The following is a 17,456-nucleotide window of genomic DNA, read 5'->3' as shown; positions in this document are numbered from 1 at the left end:
AATAAAAAAAGATACTAAGAAAGAATAACATAAGAATTATCTTAAATGTTAAATTTTTAGCTTGTTGCATTAGCTTAGTATTCCTCAGTTGGAAAAAACTACTGTTTTTTCTTTCTAGCAACCTCAAGATGAAATGGAACAAAATGAAGCTCCGTTACAGTAAGTATAATGATTTTTGGCATTATTATATTATAGATATTTTTTGTCATTTTACACATATAAAATAAGTGTTCTTTGTCTTAAGAGTTTTTGTATATTTTTGAATAATTGTGCCTTTAGCAACATAAATATATGTTATTTTACAAACATTGTAGATAAGTTTCATTTCATGAGAAAGACTGAATCAGATTAAGTTGAGTCTCTAACATTACTTAAAAAGCAAATTTATAGCATAGCATGAGGGAAGAATTTTTAGAGCTTATTGAAATTAGACTTTCATAGAACTATTATACTTAAAGAGACCTTATCCTTTCAATTTTTTTTAGTCTCAGGCCCAGCGGCCATGGCCCACGGGCCCAGCCGCCTCGCGGCACGTGGGATCCTCCCAGACCGGGGCGCGAACCCGGCTCCCCTGCATCGGCAGGCGGACGCGCAACCACTGCGCCACCAGGGAAGCCACTCAATTTTTTTTAAAACAATGGTTCTCAAAGTAAAGCCTGTGGACCCCCTGGGAGTCCCTGAGGCTCTTCCCAAAGGATCTGTGAGGTCAAAATTATTTTCATAATAATGCTAACACATTATTTGCCTATTTCATGGTATTGACATTTGCACTTAACAGTGCTAAAGCAAATGGTGGATAAAAAGCTGGAGCCTTAGTAGGCATCAGGGCAGTGGCACCAAATAGGACTAGTAGTCACTGTATTTTTCACAGCCATGTACTAGCGGTTTAAAAAAAAAAAAGGCCAGTTTTACTTAGTGCATTTGATGAAGCAGAAAATTTATTAGTTTTATTAAATTTCTACCCTTGAATATATATCTTTTTACACTTCTGTGTAAAGTGTGATAGTTGTCTTAAGAAGAGCACTTGTGCACTTGTTTGAGTTATAAGATTTGTAAAAAAAAAACTAGTTTCACCTTTTTTTTTAACTTGGAAAAATAACTGACAAACTGGTTATTAACAGTGGAGTATATGGCAGACATTTTCTTGAACTTTCTGGTAAGATCAGTGGAAATATTTACAAAGGTGACCTTTTTGAGATTTTTATGATGAAATAGATCAATATAAGGAAGACCTGCATAACTCAGCAAATCAGTATTTTCTGAAAGACCAATTCATAATGTCACAGCATCACCCACAGACAAGTAAAAGATCCATTCAAAGTGCAGCATAGACCAATATAAAAGTTCATTGATTTTGTTTCAATTTTCACATTTCCAGTAACCTTTAAGGAAATTACTGCTTTTAGAGTTTTGGTATGTTATCTAAAAAGAATATGCAGTATTATCCAAAAAGACTGCTAAAGTACTCCTTCCTTTTCCAACTGCATATCTGTATGAGGCCAGATTTTTGTAATATACTTCAAATAAAAAAAAATCACAAAAGATTGAATGTGTTGTAGCAGTTCAGATGGCAGCTGTCTTGCATTAAGCCATACATTAAAGAGATTTTTTAAAATGTGAAACAGTGCCACTTTCTCACTAAATTTTTTTTCATTTGGGAAAATGCAAAAATGTTTCATAACAATATATTAATATATTGGATTATTACTGTTACTTAAAAATGATTATTTAACATTTTTCTCCATTTTAATTTGTAATATGTAAATATAAATAAATAGAAGCCACATGAACAAAAGCTCTTTGAGTTCCTCACTAAGTTTTAAGAGTGTAAAGGAGTCCAAAGACCAAAAGTTTGAGAATCACTATTTTAAAATAATCCTTTCACTGAATATATCAGCAGTATAAGTTCATCTACAGAAATGGAAAAAAGAGAAAAGACTAAGAAAGACTAATGCAGCATCCACGGTCTCACAGCCTGGAGAGAACCACTGTTAACATTTTGGTACATTTTATTTTAGGCTTTCTATATATTTTTGTTTTGTTCATATTTTCTACAAAATTGGGATTATTCTGCAGATATTTTTGTTTCCTGTTTTTTTTTCTTTCTTTCTTTCTTTTTTTTTTGCCACACCATGCAGCTTGTGGGATCTTGGTTCCCTGACCAGGGATCGAACCCATGCCCCCTGCAGTGGAAGCCCAGCCTCCTAACCACTGGACCGCCAGGGAATTCCCCCTGTTTTCAAATTTTAAGTAGTGTTTATCATAATTATTATTTCACATCATTAATATTTTTTAAAAACATGAATTTTAATGACCTCATAATATTTCATTGTATAACTTACTATACTGTAATTCATTTAATCATTTCTCTAATATTGGACATGTATGTTGTTTGCAGTCTTGCCTAATATAAATAATTATTTTTTAATAACTTAGATGAAAGTTTGCTCTATTTTCAAAACTTCTGTGTTAAATTCTCTTTTATAATTAAGGAAAAAATTCTGCTGTTGATTCAAACTACGATTCTGTTTTATTTTAAATCAGCTTGCACTCAAAGAATCATGTTTTAGGGAAACAAATGGCATTCTTTTCTATTTGCCTCATAGAAATTATTCTATATGAGCAGTTTCATTTTCAAGATAGCTTATACTGATCACTTCTATTTTTTTAGGCAGGAGAGAATGTTCAATTTATTATTCTTGCTTAGGATTCAAGTAGCTATGCCTGGTTCATAAAAACTGTTCTTAAAACAACTGGAACAAGAGGCTTTTTTTTTAAAGGAAGATATCTTGATTGCATTTGTATAGTAAATTAGATTGAGAAAAAAATAGTTAATTGATTGCTTTTCTTCAATCAACTTTTTTTTTAACATCCTTATTGGAGTATAATTGCTTTACAGTGTTGTGTTAGTTTCTGCTGTATAACAAAGTGAATCAGCTATACATATACATATATCCCCATATCCCCTCCCTATTGCATCTCCCTCCCACCCTCCTTATCCCACCCCTCTAGGTGTTGCAAAGCACCGAGCTGATCTCCCTGTGCCATGCAGCTGCTTCCCACTAGCTATCTATTTTACATTTGGTAGTGTATATATGCCAACGCTACTTTCTTCCTCCTTATCTCACCCCTCTAGGTGTTGCAAAGCACCGAGCTGATCTCCCTGTGCCATGCAGCTGCTTCCCACTAGCTATCTATTTTACATTTGGTAGTATATATATGCCAACGCTACTTTCTTACTTCGTCCCAGCTTACAGTCAACTTTTAATTATCCCAGGATAGATGATCAAAATTGTAGATTAGGCATGACCTTTATTTTGCTCACAACCTCTTCCCTTCAGTAGTTCCTACCTTTTTTCCCCTGCTGTGAAATACAAGAAAGGTAAATAATGTCTGAGAATTTTCTCATGAGTGACTTTCACTTACATTTCAAGCTATAATGACAAACTTTCAGAGTATTTGAGGATTTAAGTAGTCAAGCTTCATAAATTAGGACCAATTTTTCTCTCTCACTACACCTTTCTATTTGGTAGACAGTCATCTCCAAAATTACTTTCAGACCTAAATGTAGTTTAGCTTGTCTACACTCCTAAAGTTCATTCCTTAATTTTTTCGGCTCTCTCCATTTTTGCAGCCATTTGAAATTTAAGTGTTAACAAATTGCTAGTAACTGGAGCAAAAAGAGATGAATCCTATTTGAAATTCCTTTAAATTAATAAGAAGTTTAAATTGTATCTGAATGAGAAATAGTGGGGTTTTTTCCATTTGAAAATTTATATGTATTTATTAATTAATTGATTGATTTTTTTTTTTTTAGGATTAGAAAAAGTTGTCCAGTGTTCACGGTGTCATTTCCCCAGGCTGAACTTTCACTGAACCACCAGAGTATTCAAGGTACACTTTTAAGAGTAGAGTCTTATAAAGTGAATTTGTCTTTGCCTAAAAATAGAAGGCTTAGTTAGATATGGATTTATTTACAACTAGGCTGGTCTACTGTACATTGCTACCATACATTTTTCCATATGAAATCAGTGTTGCTGTTGACCTTGGAATTATGCTGCTTAAAGTTGCCCATATGCGAAGAGCTCAGGTGGAGTCAATACCTACTCCTCCACATCTACTTTTTTGACTTGTAATTTGGGGGCTCAAATTTGAAAACAATGTTTGTTTTCTCTATTCATAGCATTCTTAATATGTATGTCATGTCTTTCTTGACTGGCAGTTAGGCAGGCCATTTACTTGATTTCAGCTGTATTTAGAGGGTAGCTGTCTTTCACTTTGAAGTGCCACCTCTGTATGTTGTATGACTGTGTAGTAAATATTCTTAGTGGTCATTGAAACTTTGTATTATAAGAAAAGGCACAAGGACATGATACTTGAAGTTGAAAAGCTAAGTTTTAAAATCTCTGTCTTCTCCTGATCTGTTGCTCCTACAAAAATAGCAGTAGTACTTAATGCCATCACCAACTCTTGCATGCACTCCTAGTGCCTGGATTTTGGTCTGTAATATTATTTATTCATTATTTTAACAAATATTTATTGAGCCTGCTAAGTGCCAGGTGTATGGGTGCTATGGGTGTACAAATACCAAGCAAACCAGGGATCCTAAAAGGATAGCTGATCTGTCTTGGAGCTTGAAGATATTAGGATGGATCTGAAAATCTTACCATTGTTGGAAAACAAAAATGCTTTCAAGGATGTCAGGGGGCAGTGCTAAAAGGATAAAGAGCTAGGTCAATTGTCCTCCCACTGGCCAACCTGTGACAAATTACCTGGGGAAAAAAACTAACATGATTTTGGTTCATGGAAATAAGTTAAGTTTGTGAAAAAAAAAAAAACCATGAGTTCATAATGATACTCAAAAAATGTTAGTAGTGTTCAAAAGGTAGTCTCAATACAGGAAAAAAAAGCAACTTTAGTAGAATGTTGAAAAATGTTTAATGACTTTAAGAAATAGAGACTTGTTGATACATGTACCTTTAGGACATCTCCTGATTCCTTTTGGCCACTACATGAATGTTCCTTTTTATGCCTAACTCAACAGCATGAATTCATTTAAATTCTGTTACCTATAATGGAGATGGTAATGACACAGAGAAAGTAGTTATGATTTTTCCATGTAGTTACGAATACTTAGGATAACTCAGCCAAAGTAGAGAGGCTGGTTTTTAACTAAACTAATTCCAAACAGTTATAATATTACCTGGCTTCATGTGAAATATTTTTTTAAGGAATGGAAGAATTTCATAATTTTATTGCCAACATACTTTTATAAATTGGTACAATATTTATTAAATATTTGATATATCACATGAATGTTTGAGGGAGTCATTTCAAGTTGTATGATTAAGAAATGCTGAGTGAGACAATATGTTTTAATGCTTTAATAAAACTGGAATGAAAACATATAATGTTATCTTCTAGGACCTGAGGCTGAAGATCCTAAAGTGTTAACACACCCAGAAAAGGTTGGTCTGTATAATAGAAATTAGCTATTCAAATCTTGGGTTTAGATTTTTTTTAAAACATTATATTGATTAAAGTATCAAGCTCATTTAAGTTTTCCCCTAGGCAGGAATATGACTAAACCATTTCAATAGATAGAATTGTGTAACAACCCATTTCAGTGTTTTTGGTTTTTTTTAAGGGGAGTAATTTTCCAGTACTTTTCTTGTAAACTCTTATAAATCTGTCTTTGGAATAAAGCAGGCTTTCACTGTTCACAGGTTTTTTTGTGAGTTGCAAAAAATTTTTCCCTGCATTCCCACATTCAGTCTGGGCTGCCACAGTCAGACAGAAAGCATGAGGACACTTTTCTTACATCTGTAGTGGAGACCCATTTCAGTATTTATTCTTCCTTATCTCTAAAGAAATAGAATTTTCTTGATCTGTGTTTCTTATCTAGCATTATAAGTCTTTTATTCTTTATCTAGAGGAGAAGCATATAATTTAATATCAAACTAGTTGCTGAGATGATATAGCACAAATGCCTTCTGTTGCTTTGTCTATTACCCTTGTTCCTTTAATATTTCCTGCTGGATACTGCTTTCCCATCTTCCAGTTACTAATCAGTAACCATGTACTGAGTGCTTGTTTTGGCTTTGCTTTCTGCTTGGTGCTATGGGAAATCAGAGGACTATAAGATTGGCTCTGCCCATAATAGACTCCAACAATCAAGGACCTGCCCAGGCCAATCCTGTCATACACCTGTACCTTACTTCATCTCAGGTGTACCTAACACATTCCTACCTCCATGCCTTTGTTTAAGTCAGGAGCCAGAAAGCAAGGGAAAGAGCATAAAATTTGGAACCACATAGGTTGTGTTCCAAGGGCAAGTGTGTCATTTACATGTGTAATATATGGAAAGTGATACTCATTTCATAGGATTATAGTGAGGACTGAGAGCAGTGATGGCTCATGGTGTTTGGTACCTAGTTGGTGCTTAAGAAATACATGTTTTTCCTTCTTTTACGCCTTCACAAATCATTAATTTCTGGCTTAAGTTCCTTCTCCTCTTTGGATCTGTCTGAGATGACTGTGGTGATCTTGACCAAAATAATTGCTCCCTCTTTAACATTGCTTATTCACTATGTCAGTATTTCCCTATCACTTGCCTCCTGTGACATTAATAGATCTTCTGAGAATAAAGGATTGTTTTGAACAAAGAAGTTTAGAGAACACTGTATCCTAAAGTCTCCTCAAAGATTTATAGTGCACGTTTTGAAAAGTCTTGTAGTAAATAAATCTGTTTAACTTTGTTTAACCAAGCATTTTTCAGGCAATCTTGAAAACCCTTCACTGCCTCCCTTTCTTTCCCCCCAGAAAACTTATTCTTATAACACTAGGGCTATGGTTTATGCCATTCATTAGAGTTCATGCAGTGTTTTTGACATTATTTATAGTTTATTTAATGTCTTATGTATTAATGCCTTCAATCTTAATTTAGGAATTAAGTTCCTTTAGGGCAGAGTTCAGTATATATATATATATATATATATATATATATACTTTATTAGATCTAAGGCCTTGAATTTAGTAGATATAAGGACTTCAGATAAGAGGGAGATCTTGAACATGTCTTCAAGAATGGATAGGATCCAGTTCTTCAGTTCCTTCTAAATTTCTTTTATCTTTCTGAGCAAATTATAGTTTGCATTGCTAATAAATAAATATATATTATTAAGCTCTAGATGCTATGTACAGAGAATATAAATGGTGGCAGGTAGAAAAGGAAGAGAGAGAGAATAAAATGTTTTTCACTTCCCTTATTCAAATCAAATCATAGTATTAGAGGGCTTACAAGTTACAGTGCATTCTGGCAGAGTGATGTGTCAGTGAAGGTGGATTTGATTTTTAGAAACAGGCAAAAGTCACTGAAACCCATTCTGTTATTTAAGGTCAAGCAAATTAACAGTTTTAAATGTTGAAAAAAAGTTTAGTGCCTTTAAGCTATTGAGACTGATTTTCTTGAATGGCTTATAAACAATTTTGAAAGCGCTTTCAAAAGAGGAAGTCTAATAATATTTTGATCATTGGAAATATTGTGAGAACAGGTATAACCTATTAAGGTGATGTCTTTGAAAATAATAGTCATTTTGTGTTTTGTAGTTTTGTGGTTTTTGTTTAAAACAACCATAAGTCAGAGCCATTGATTTATAGCCAGAGCTTGTAATATTTACATAGTACTGTTTTCATTTCTCCTTTTCTCCTCCCTGACCACCTGTCCTTTGGCCTTTTTACATCACATTTACATATGCACACAGAGGTGGGGAATAAAAAGAAGGTGAAACTACACCAATTTTGTTCCTGGTTAATTAATAAAATTCAACTGGGATTTTTAGCAAGGGAGAATTTTTCAACTATTAACTGCAGTGAAGTTTTTAGATTATCTGTTGATTTAACTATCCATGTTATCTCTTCCTCTTCCCTTATCCCAGATAATTTAAACTTAGCTGAATAGATAATTTGCCATCTGTAATTATGGCCCGGACAATTTTACCCTTGGTCTACTATTAAATGTTTAACCATGTGTTCACAGTCATTAGTAATTTGGTATAGGAAAGTAATAAAGAGTATTTTTATTTATGGAAGGGAGGAAAGTTGATAAAGCTTTTTGGTGGTAACTTAGCAACATGATGAACTAGAAAACTATAACATTTTCATTTTAAACACTTTTTTGTATATGTAATAATGATGTAAATTCTATTTGGAATATACAGGAACTAAGTAGAGACAGAGACTCTCCTGAAATAAGCCTTCTCTCAAGTACTACTATTAAAGAATTTGATACATTTGCTGTTAAGGAGAACTCGTTAATAGAGCCAGAGAAGGAGCCTAGCAAGGAAGTCACATTGACCGTGACTTCTGAAGAAACCAAAGATGAAGAAAGCTCTCTTGAAACTTTTGTGTCTGCCTTAGAAAAGTTACTGACATCACCAGAAATCACCCAGGAGGAAAGACCGATTAGAGTAATGAGTGATTTTGAACGTAGAGAGTTGATGAACCCATTGAGCAATTCTTCGAGTTCCATATCAATACCTTTGACATGTCACAAATATTTACTAGAAAACTCAAAGGATGATGCATTGCCAGCTGAGTCGTTAGCAGCCTTAAACTCGTTGTCAGAAGCCAAGGTGGAACCCATCTGTCACAGAAAAGAGGGAGATATCAGTCTCAGTGCTGGAAATGAATGTTTAGGAGTGGAGCCCAATATGTCTCAGACTGATGAAGATTGTACACAAATAGCAGAGGTGAATTTTGAGACTCTTTGTTCTATTCAACCATTTGAACAGGATTCCAAGTTAGGTGAGCTACAGGACAAGCATCTTTCAGTGCAGCAAGTAAGTGCAAGTATGAGTCTATGATTTTGCCTTTTATAGTGACCTTTAACAGGTCTTCATTGCCCATATACTTTATTTTAAATTCAAACCTTCTACCCAAATACCAACACTCAGAAGATACTTTTTGACTTTGAAGCATATAGTTACCTTTTTCAAGGTTCCCGGGGTGGAGTTTTCAAGGGGTTAAAAGTTAAAATAGATAAGTTTCTCCTTTGAAAACCTGAGAAGATATATCATTATTACATTGCTTATATAGAAAAAGGAAAAAATTTGTTACCAGAATTTTCCCGATTAGCTCAGAAAATCACTATGTCTGCCTGGGTGCAGAGTAGAGTTAAGATACCCCATATCAGTTTCTAGTTGGAAGTAAAATATATGCAATTGGACTGCCAGGAGAGGGAGAAAATTATGCCTGGCTTCAGTACAACTTTGCATACTGTGTCTGAGGATACTGTCAGGTGACACAGTTCTTGGGTTTAGAATTCCTGGACTATTATGCTTGGAGACCCTGGAGTGGCCTATCACTTGCCAAGTCCCTTTTTCATGTTGACAATTTTTTTCTTTTTAAAAATAATCTTTATTTTTTCTTGATTATAATAGTGACACATCCTCATTATAAAAAAAAAAATCAAATATTACAGTAAGAGGAAGTCTCCCACAATTCCACTTTCCAGAGATAATCATTGTTAACAGTTTGCTGCATGTCTCCATTTTTTTCTATGCATATTCTATGTAAGTTTATTTTATATAAATAGGATTATATTATACGTAATGCTTTGCAACTTGTTTTTAAAATTTAATAATACATCGTGGTTATCTTTCTGTGTCAACAAATGTAGCACTACTTAAATCTTTCTACTTGTTGAATGGTATTCCATTCTATGGGTATGTTTGTGTGTGTGTGTGTGTGTGTATAATAATATAATTTATTTAACCAATTCACTAATGATGGTCATTTGGATTTTTTTTCTTTTCTATTCTCCTTCTGGCTATTACCAAAATGCTCCTGTGAACATTTCTTGGAAGGTTTAAATAACATGATACTAAGCTCAGGTTATAACATACACACCTGGAATAATACTACATGTAATTCTGGTCAAAAAATTTCAAAACAGACATAATGATATGTTTAAAAATCCAGAAAAAGAGAAACTAATCATGGTGATAGGGCATGAAGATTAAGTTAAACATTCCAGGATTCTAATCTAAAAAGAGGTAATATGAGTAAAGTGTAGGAAATTATGACTGGTATTGATAGAGTGAGCATGAACTTAGGAGGTCTTCAAAAAAAAGTCTACTTAGAAGTAGAAAAGAGATTGATTTAGAACAAATCAAATTAAATACTCTTTTACTTAGCTATAATAAAAATGTGAAACTTGTGGGACTTCCCCGGTGGTCTAGTTGTTAAGACTCTGCGCTCCCAATGCAGGGGGCCCAGGTTTGATCCCTGGTGAGGGAACTAGATCCCGCATGCCACAACTAAAGATCCCGTATGCCGCAACGAAGATCCCACATGTGGCAACAAAGACCCCGTGGGCTGCAACTAAGACCCGGTGCAGCCAAATTAAATAAATAAATAAATATTTTTAAAAAAATATGAAACTTGTTACCTTGAGAAGCTTTGCAAGCTGGATATATAAATAAGCTCAAGAAAGGTTTATGTGATATGTATAAAAATATGTATCCCCCTGAAAGTTAAATCTATAATGGATTATTAAGGGGAAGTTAGAGCCATTCATGATACATGGCTAACCTTTTAAAATCAATGTAATAGAAGTTATATAGTATCTCGTCCCACAAATATCACTTACTGTTGCTATCAAATAACAAAATACTAGGCTGAATAGAACACTGATCTGGCCTGGCGTGACAGTACTACTGTTTTTATGTGTCTCTCATCATTTCGTGCTACCCATTTCTGTGAAATTAAAGCACCCAGAGTGACCTTAGGTTTATCCTTGAGTTTTAAGGATGAATATTGATAAAAATAATATTTACTTATGCTTTTCTTGTCTTAGGCTTTTAAATCTGCATTGTCATTTGTTACATTAATTATGATAAAATTTTCATTATGTTCACATATGTCTATGGGTTTTTGTATTTCCATCTTATAAGGTATTTTTGTGTAATCAAAGGACAAGATAAAACTTAATTTCTTCTAATTTTATTTTATTTTTTTGCATTGTTGTAATTATTTGTGTATGTATTTACATCTTATTACAGAGTCTAGAAGACCCAAATTCATTTGGATTGCAAACTTTGGTTCATCAAAATGTCACCTCTTGTGATCCACTAAATAATAAGGGAAATTCAAATCCGGTGGAAAATAGCCCTGACCAGGACACTCCATGTGTGTTAAGGAGATCGTCCAGACTGAAAGTAGGCAGAGATGCAAAGCCCACAGATGACATATATAAGATGCCAGAAAAGATTTTACCCAAAATACTTGGCTGTGAGGATCAAACAAATAATAACTCTTCAACTGAGAATTTCAGGTATGCTACCAACCTAATAGATAATTCTGTGTTTGGGACATTAGAGTCAGTTTAACCTCTAAGTAAAGAACTTTATTTTTCAGTGTTGTTATTTTATTTATTTTGCAATTTAAAAAACCCCCAGAAAACTCTTTTACTTTCTTTTTTTAAGACAAAGTAATGGGAAATTGTTGTATTTTAGCTTAATGCTAATTTTCTTTCTTTAACATCTCTCACCACACATAGTTACAAATTTTTTTTCTTGTGATGAGAACTTTTAAGGTCTACTCTCTTAGCAACTTCTCAAATATACAATACAGTATTATTAACTATAGTCACCATGCTGTGCATTACATCCCCTGGACTTATTTATCTTATAACTGGAAGTTTGTACCTTTTGACCACCTTCACCCATTTCACCCACCCACACCATTTCCTACCTCCAGAACCAGTCTGTTCTCTGTATCTATTAGTTTAGGGTTTTTGTTTTTTTGTTTTAGATTCCACATGTAAGTGAGATCATATGGTATTTGTCTTTCTCTGACTTATTTCACTTAGCATAATACTCTCAAGGCCCATTCATGTTCTAGCAAATGGCAGGATTTTTTCTTTTCTATGGCTGAATACCATTCCTTTGTGTGTGTGTGTGTGTGTGTATCACAATTTCTTTATTCATCCATTGATGGATATTTAGGTTGCTTCCATGTCTTGACTATTGTAAGTAAAGCCATGGGCTTCCCTGGTGGCGCAGTGGTTGGGAGTCCGCCTGCCGATGCCGGGGATGCGGGTTCGTGCCTCGGTCCGGGGGGATCCCACGTGCTGCGGAGTGGCTGGGCCTGTGGGCCATGGCCGCTGGGCCCGTGTGTCCAGAGCCTGTGCTCCGTGGCGGGAGAGCCCACAGCAGTGAGAGGCCCATGTACCGCAAAAAAACAAAACAAAACAAAAAAAAAGCCACAGTAAAAATGGGACTGCAGACATTATTTTGAGATAGTGATTTTGTTTCCTTTGGATAAATACCCAGGAGTGGAATTTCTGGATCATATGGTAGTTCTATTTTTAATTTTTGAGGAATCTCCATACTGTTTTCTGTTGTGGTTGCACCAATTTACATTCCTACCAACAGTGCAAGAGGGTTCCCTTTTCTCCACACCCTCTCCAGCACTTATTATTTGTAGACTTTTTGATGATGGCCATTCTGACTGGTGTGGGGTGATATCTCATTGTGGTTTTGATTTACATTTCCCTGATGATCAGTGATGCTAAGCACCTTTTCATGTACCTGCTGGCCATTTGGATGCCTTCTTTGGAAATGTCTTTTTAGTTCCTCTCACATTTTCAAATTGGATTGCTTTTCTTTTTGCTATTGAGCTGTTTGAGTTCTTTATATGTTTTGGATATTAATCCCTTTTCAAATACATGATTTGCAGGTATTTTCTCCCATTTGGTAGGTTGTCTTTTCATTTTGTTGATAGTTTCATTTGCTGTACAGAAACTTTTTAAGTTGATGTAGTCTCACTTCTTTATTTTTGCTTTTGGTGTCAAATCCAAAAAATCATTGCCAAGACTCATGTCAAGGTGCTTACTTATGTTTTTTCCTAGGAGTTCTGTGGTTTCAAGTATTACTTTCAAGTCTTCAATCCATTTTGAGTTGATTTTTGTATATGGTGTAAGATTGTGATCCAGCTTTATTCTTTTGCATTTGGCTGTCCAGTTTTCTCAACACCATTTATTGAAGAGACTGTCCTTTCCCCATTGTATACTCTTGGCTCCTTTGTCATAGTTTAATTGACCATATATGGGTAGGTTTATTTTGGGGCTCTCAGAATAGAGAGAACCAAAATAAACCTACCCATATATGCTTTTATGCCAGTATTTTACAGTTTTTGATCAGTGCCATACCACAGGGCAAGTCCTTTTTTTTTGCCTGCCTCTTTTTTCCTAGAAGTTGTGAATAGAGTGGCTATTGGCATGCCAGTGTGGGAAGTGAGGACAGGAGCCTCAAAATACTCACAGGTGACTATCCCTAAAGGAGGGAAACCCATAGGTGGCACAAAGACAAAGAAACCATGATGACTGGCATGTCTGTCACAGAATTATCTGCAGTCTACTCAGGAGCCATCTCCATATTTAAAACTGCCATCCTGCTTGACAACAGCTCAGTAAAATATCTTTTTGAGTTTAAAAAAAATTTAGTCAGAAATTCGTTATGATTCTTTTTGAATGGTTGTGGAGAACATGATAGTAATTTTAAAAGCACATTTATTTTTCAAGAATGCAGAACCCTGCTTTAAGGATTGAAGGTAAAGGGAAGACTATGCATTCATCCAGACTCAAGAGTGGAGAACAGATCAGGAAAAACAGAAAACTTGCAGGGAAAAATGGTGAGGCCTATTTTATTTCTTTATTTCTTTAATAAGTAACTTACAAAAATATAGAATCCTGGTACTAAAAAAGGATTTAGAGATTATATGTCTCAACTTTCTCATTCTACTGATGAGGAAGTTCAGAGAGGTTAAGGATTTTCCCCAGCACTGCACAGCTCATTAGTAGTATAACTAGGATCCTGAACTTCTGCCTCATAGGCTGGTATATTTACTGTACTTGTACTTTTAAGAGAATAGTTTCAGAACCCTTTTGAAATTTAGATATCTGACCTATTTGTGGTGTGACTAACCTAGCATAGGCTTTGGGAAATTATAACCTAGGCTGGTATATTTACTGTACTTAAGAGAATAGTTTCAGAACCCTTTTGAAATTTAGATATCTGACCTATTTGTGGTGTGACTAACCTAGCATAGGCTTTGGGAAATTATAACCAGAAGAATAAATAAAGGAAATTATTATATATTTAGATGTTATTTCTTCGTTCCTATATATAAAACCCCAAAGAATGAACTAAAAAACTATCAGAAATAATAAGAACCTAGGAGTACTGGTTACAAAATAATAGATAGTGGGACAGTTGGCAGAATTGAAATATAGACTGTAGATTAAAGAATAATATTGTATCAATGTTAAATTTTCTTAATTTAATAATTTGGTTATGTAAGATAGTGTCCTTGCTTTTAGAGAATATGTTCTTAAGTGTTAGTAAGTAAAGAGGCATGGTGTATGCAAGTTATTCATTATGTGTATATGTGTCTGTGTGCATGTGTATGTATATATAAAGAGGGAGATAGAATGATTTAAGTGGCGGCAAAATGTTAACAATGGGGGAATCTTTTGTTTTATTTTTATAACTTTTTTATAAATAGGAAATTATTTCCAGCTAAAAAGTTTAAAAAATTCAATAAACCAAAAGAAGACAAAAGTAAATACCTTTCATATACATAAGTATTACCCAGTTACAAAATATAAGAGAAGATCCCATTTATAATAGTTACAAAAGAGAGAAAATACCTGATTATATACCTAATAAGAAATTGCCATACCTGTAAGAAGAAAGTGTAAAAATTATGCTGAGGGACATAAAAAAGACTTGAATAAATGGAAAGAAGAGCCTTATTCTTGACCATAAAGATTCAGTATTGTAAGAAACTTACTTCTCCCTAAATTATTCTGTAAATGCATGAGAGCTCAATCAAAAACAGTTTTTTGTGTATTTGTTAATTGTTTTGTTTTATTTTGCTTTATAGGGCTGGAGGTTAGCTATGAGAATGATACAGAATTTCAGCTGAAAAACTAAATATAAAAGACTAACCAAGAAAATTCTGAAAAATAAAACAAAGGGAGAGTAGAGAGGCAGGAACCTGCTCTACATAATGTGAAAGCAATTAGAAGACAATAGAAGTTAAAATAAGTTGGTATTGGCACAGGAATAGACAGATAAATCAGTGAAACAGAATAAAGGGTTTAGATGTAGAAGCCAGATACAATGGGAATATGGGGGTAGGTCTGTGATAAATATGGCATCTCAAATTGATGGCAGAAAGAAGGACTAAATAATAAATAGTGAAAAACACAAACAGTTGGATCCCTATAACATTCCTTATACCAAATTTTTTTTTTTTTTTTTTTTTGTGGTTTGCGGGCCTTCCTCTGTTGTGGCCTCTCCCGTGTGGAGCACAGGCTCCGGACGCGCAGGCTCAGCGGCCATGGCTCACGGGCCCAGCCGCTCCGCGGCATGTGGGATCTTCCCATACCGGGGCGCGAACCCGGTTCCCCTGCATCGGCAGGCGGACGCGCAACCACTGCGCCACCAGGGAAGCCCCTCCTTATACCAAATTTAATTCCAGTCTGGCCAGAGTTAAAGGAAAAAAAAAAGTTCTAGGAGAAAAGACAAGTGAATCTTTTTATAATCTTGGAAAAACCCTTTGTAAAGAACAATTCAAAATCAGAAGCCAGGAGGGAAAAGAATGATAAAATTGACTATATACATTTTTAAAAAATTGTATGGAAAGATATCCTAAAGAAAAACCGATCATCAAACACAGAAGAAATATTAATAACACATGGCAAGGGGTTAATTATACTAGTATGCAAAGAGCTCTTACAAAACAGTAAGGATAAAGAAAAATAGGAGTTCACAGAAAAAAAAATGTAAATACCTGAAAAGATTAACATCTCACTCATACTTAAAGAAATGCAAATTAACAAGTACAATTTTCAACTAAGAGAATGCCAATAAACATTTGAGAGTTCCCAGTGTCAAGAATGTGGAAAAAGTAAACAATCTCATATGCTTTTGGTAAAAGTTTTTTCAGTCTTTTTATAGGGCAGTTTATTTACATTCATCAGAATTTTAAATCACAGTTCTTTTGAATCAGCAATTCTGTTTAAAGGAATTTATTCTATGGCTGTGTTTGCTTAAATATGTAAATATATTTTATAAAGATGTTCATTACAGCATTGTTTATTATAATAAAATGACTAGAAACAATCTAATTAAGTGAATAGTTAACAAATTATAATATAACCAATGAAATAATATTCAGTCATTTAAGAAGTCAGAAGAATATGTATGTGTTGATAAGGAAAAAAAGGCCATGGTTTTTTTTTTTTTCATGTCATAAGGATAATATCAAATTTCTTGTTGGAAACAATGCAAGCAAGAAGACAGTAGAGCAGCAGCTTTAAAGTACTAAAAGAAATTCTATAGAATTCTATAACTAGAACCTAGAATTCTATACCTAGAAAAATATCTTTCAAAAATGAAGGTGAGGGGAGAGGAACCAAGATGGCGGAGTAGAAGGACGTGCTCTCACTCCCTCTTGTGAGAACACCAGAATCACAACTAGCTGCTGGACAATCATTGACAGGAAGACACTGGAACTCACCAGAAAAGATACCCCACATCCAAAGACAAAGGAGAAGCCACAATGAGACGGTAGGAGGGGCGCAATCAGAGTAAAATCAAATCCCATGACTGCTGGGTGGGTGACTCACAGAGGAGAACACTTATACCACAGAAGTCCACCCCCTGGAGTGAAGGTTCTGAGCCCCACGTCAGGCTTCCCAACCTGGGGGTCCGGCAACAGGAGGAGGAATTCCTACAGAGTCAGACTTTGAAGCCTAGTGGGATTTGATTGCAGCACTTCGACAGGACTGGGGGAAACAGAGACTCCACTCCTGGAGGACACACACAAAGTAGTGTGCGCATAGGGACCCAGGGGAAGGAGCAGTGACCCCAGGGGAGACTGAACCAGACCTACCTGCTGGTGTTGGGTGGTCTCCTGCAGAGGCGGGGGGTGGCTGTGTGTCACCGTGAGGACAGGGACACTGGCAGCAGAAGTTCCGGGAAGTACTCCTTGGTGTGAGCCCTCCCAGAGTCTGTCATTAGCCCCACCAAAGAGCCCAAGTAGGCTTCAGTGTTGGGTTGCCTCAGGCCAATCAACCAACAGGGAGGGAACCCAGCCCCACCCATCACCAGTCAAGCAGATAAAGTTTTACTGAGCTCTGCCCACCAGAGCAACAATCAGCTCTACCCACCACCAGTCCCTCCCATCAGGAAACTTAACACAAGCCTCTTAGATAGCCTCATCCACCAGAGGGCAGACAGCAGAAGCAAGAAGTCCTACAATCCTGCAGCCTGTGGAACAAAAACCACATCACAGAAAGATAGACAAGATGAAAAGGCAGAGGGCTATGTACCAGATGAAGGAACAAGATAAAACTCCAGAAAAACAACTAAATGAAGTGGAGA

The 17,456-nt window shown here is 35.3% G+C and overlaps 1 protein-coding gene across 1 annotated transcript in view; it reads left to right on the top strand.

The window, feature by feature from the left end:
- Positions 1–17,456, top strand: part of ANKRD31 (ankyrin repeat domain 31) — a 145,477-nt gene that overhangs the window by 20,039 nt on the left and 107,982 nt on the right. Inside the window, exons 4-9 of the mRNA XM_055086362.1 lie at positions 119–159; positions 3,818–3,894; positions 5,425–5,468; positions 8,220–8,840; positions 11,064–11,335; positions 13,586–13,695. Coding sequence (XP_054942337.1) covers positions 119–159; positions 3,818–3,894; positions 5,425–5,468; positions 8,220–8,840; positions 11,064–11,335; positions 13,586–13,695 — 1,165 coding nt within the window. The remainder of the gene's footprint in view (positions 1–118; positions 160–3,817; positions 3,895–5,424; positions 5,469–8,219; positions 8,841–11,063; positions 11,336–13,585; positions 13,696–17,456) is intronic.

This window comes from Physeter macrocephalus, chromosome 8 (genome assembly GCF_002837175.3).
Source record: "Physeter macrocephalus isolate SW-GA chromosome 8, ASM283717v5, whole genome shotgun sequence".
In the NCBI taxonomy this organism is placed as follows: Eukaryota; Metazoa; Chordata; class Mammalia; order Artiodactyla; family Physeteridae; genus Physeter; species Physeter macrocephalus.
The sequence above is the reverse complement of the archived record's forward strand: the minus strand, read 5'-3'. Positions and strand labels throughout refer to the sequence as shown.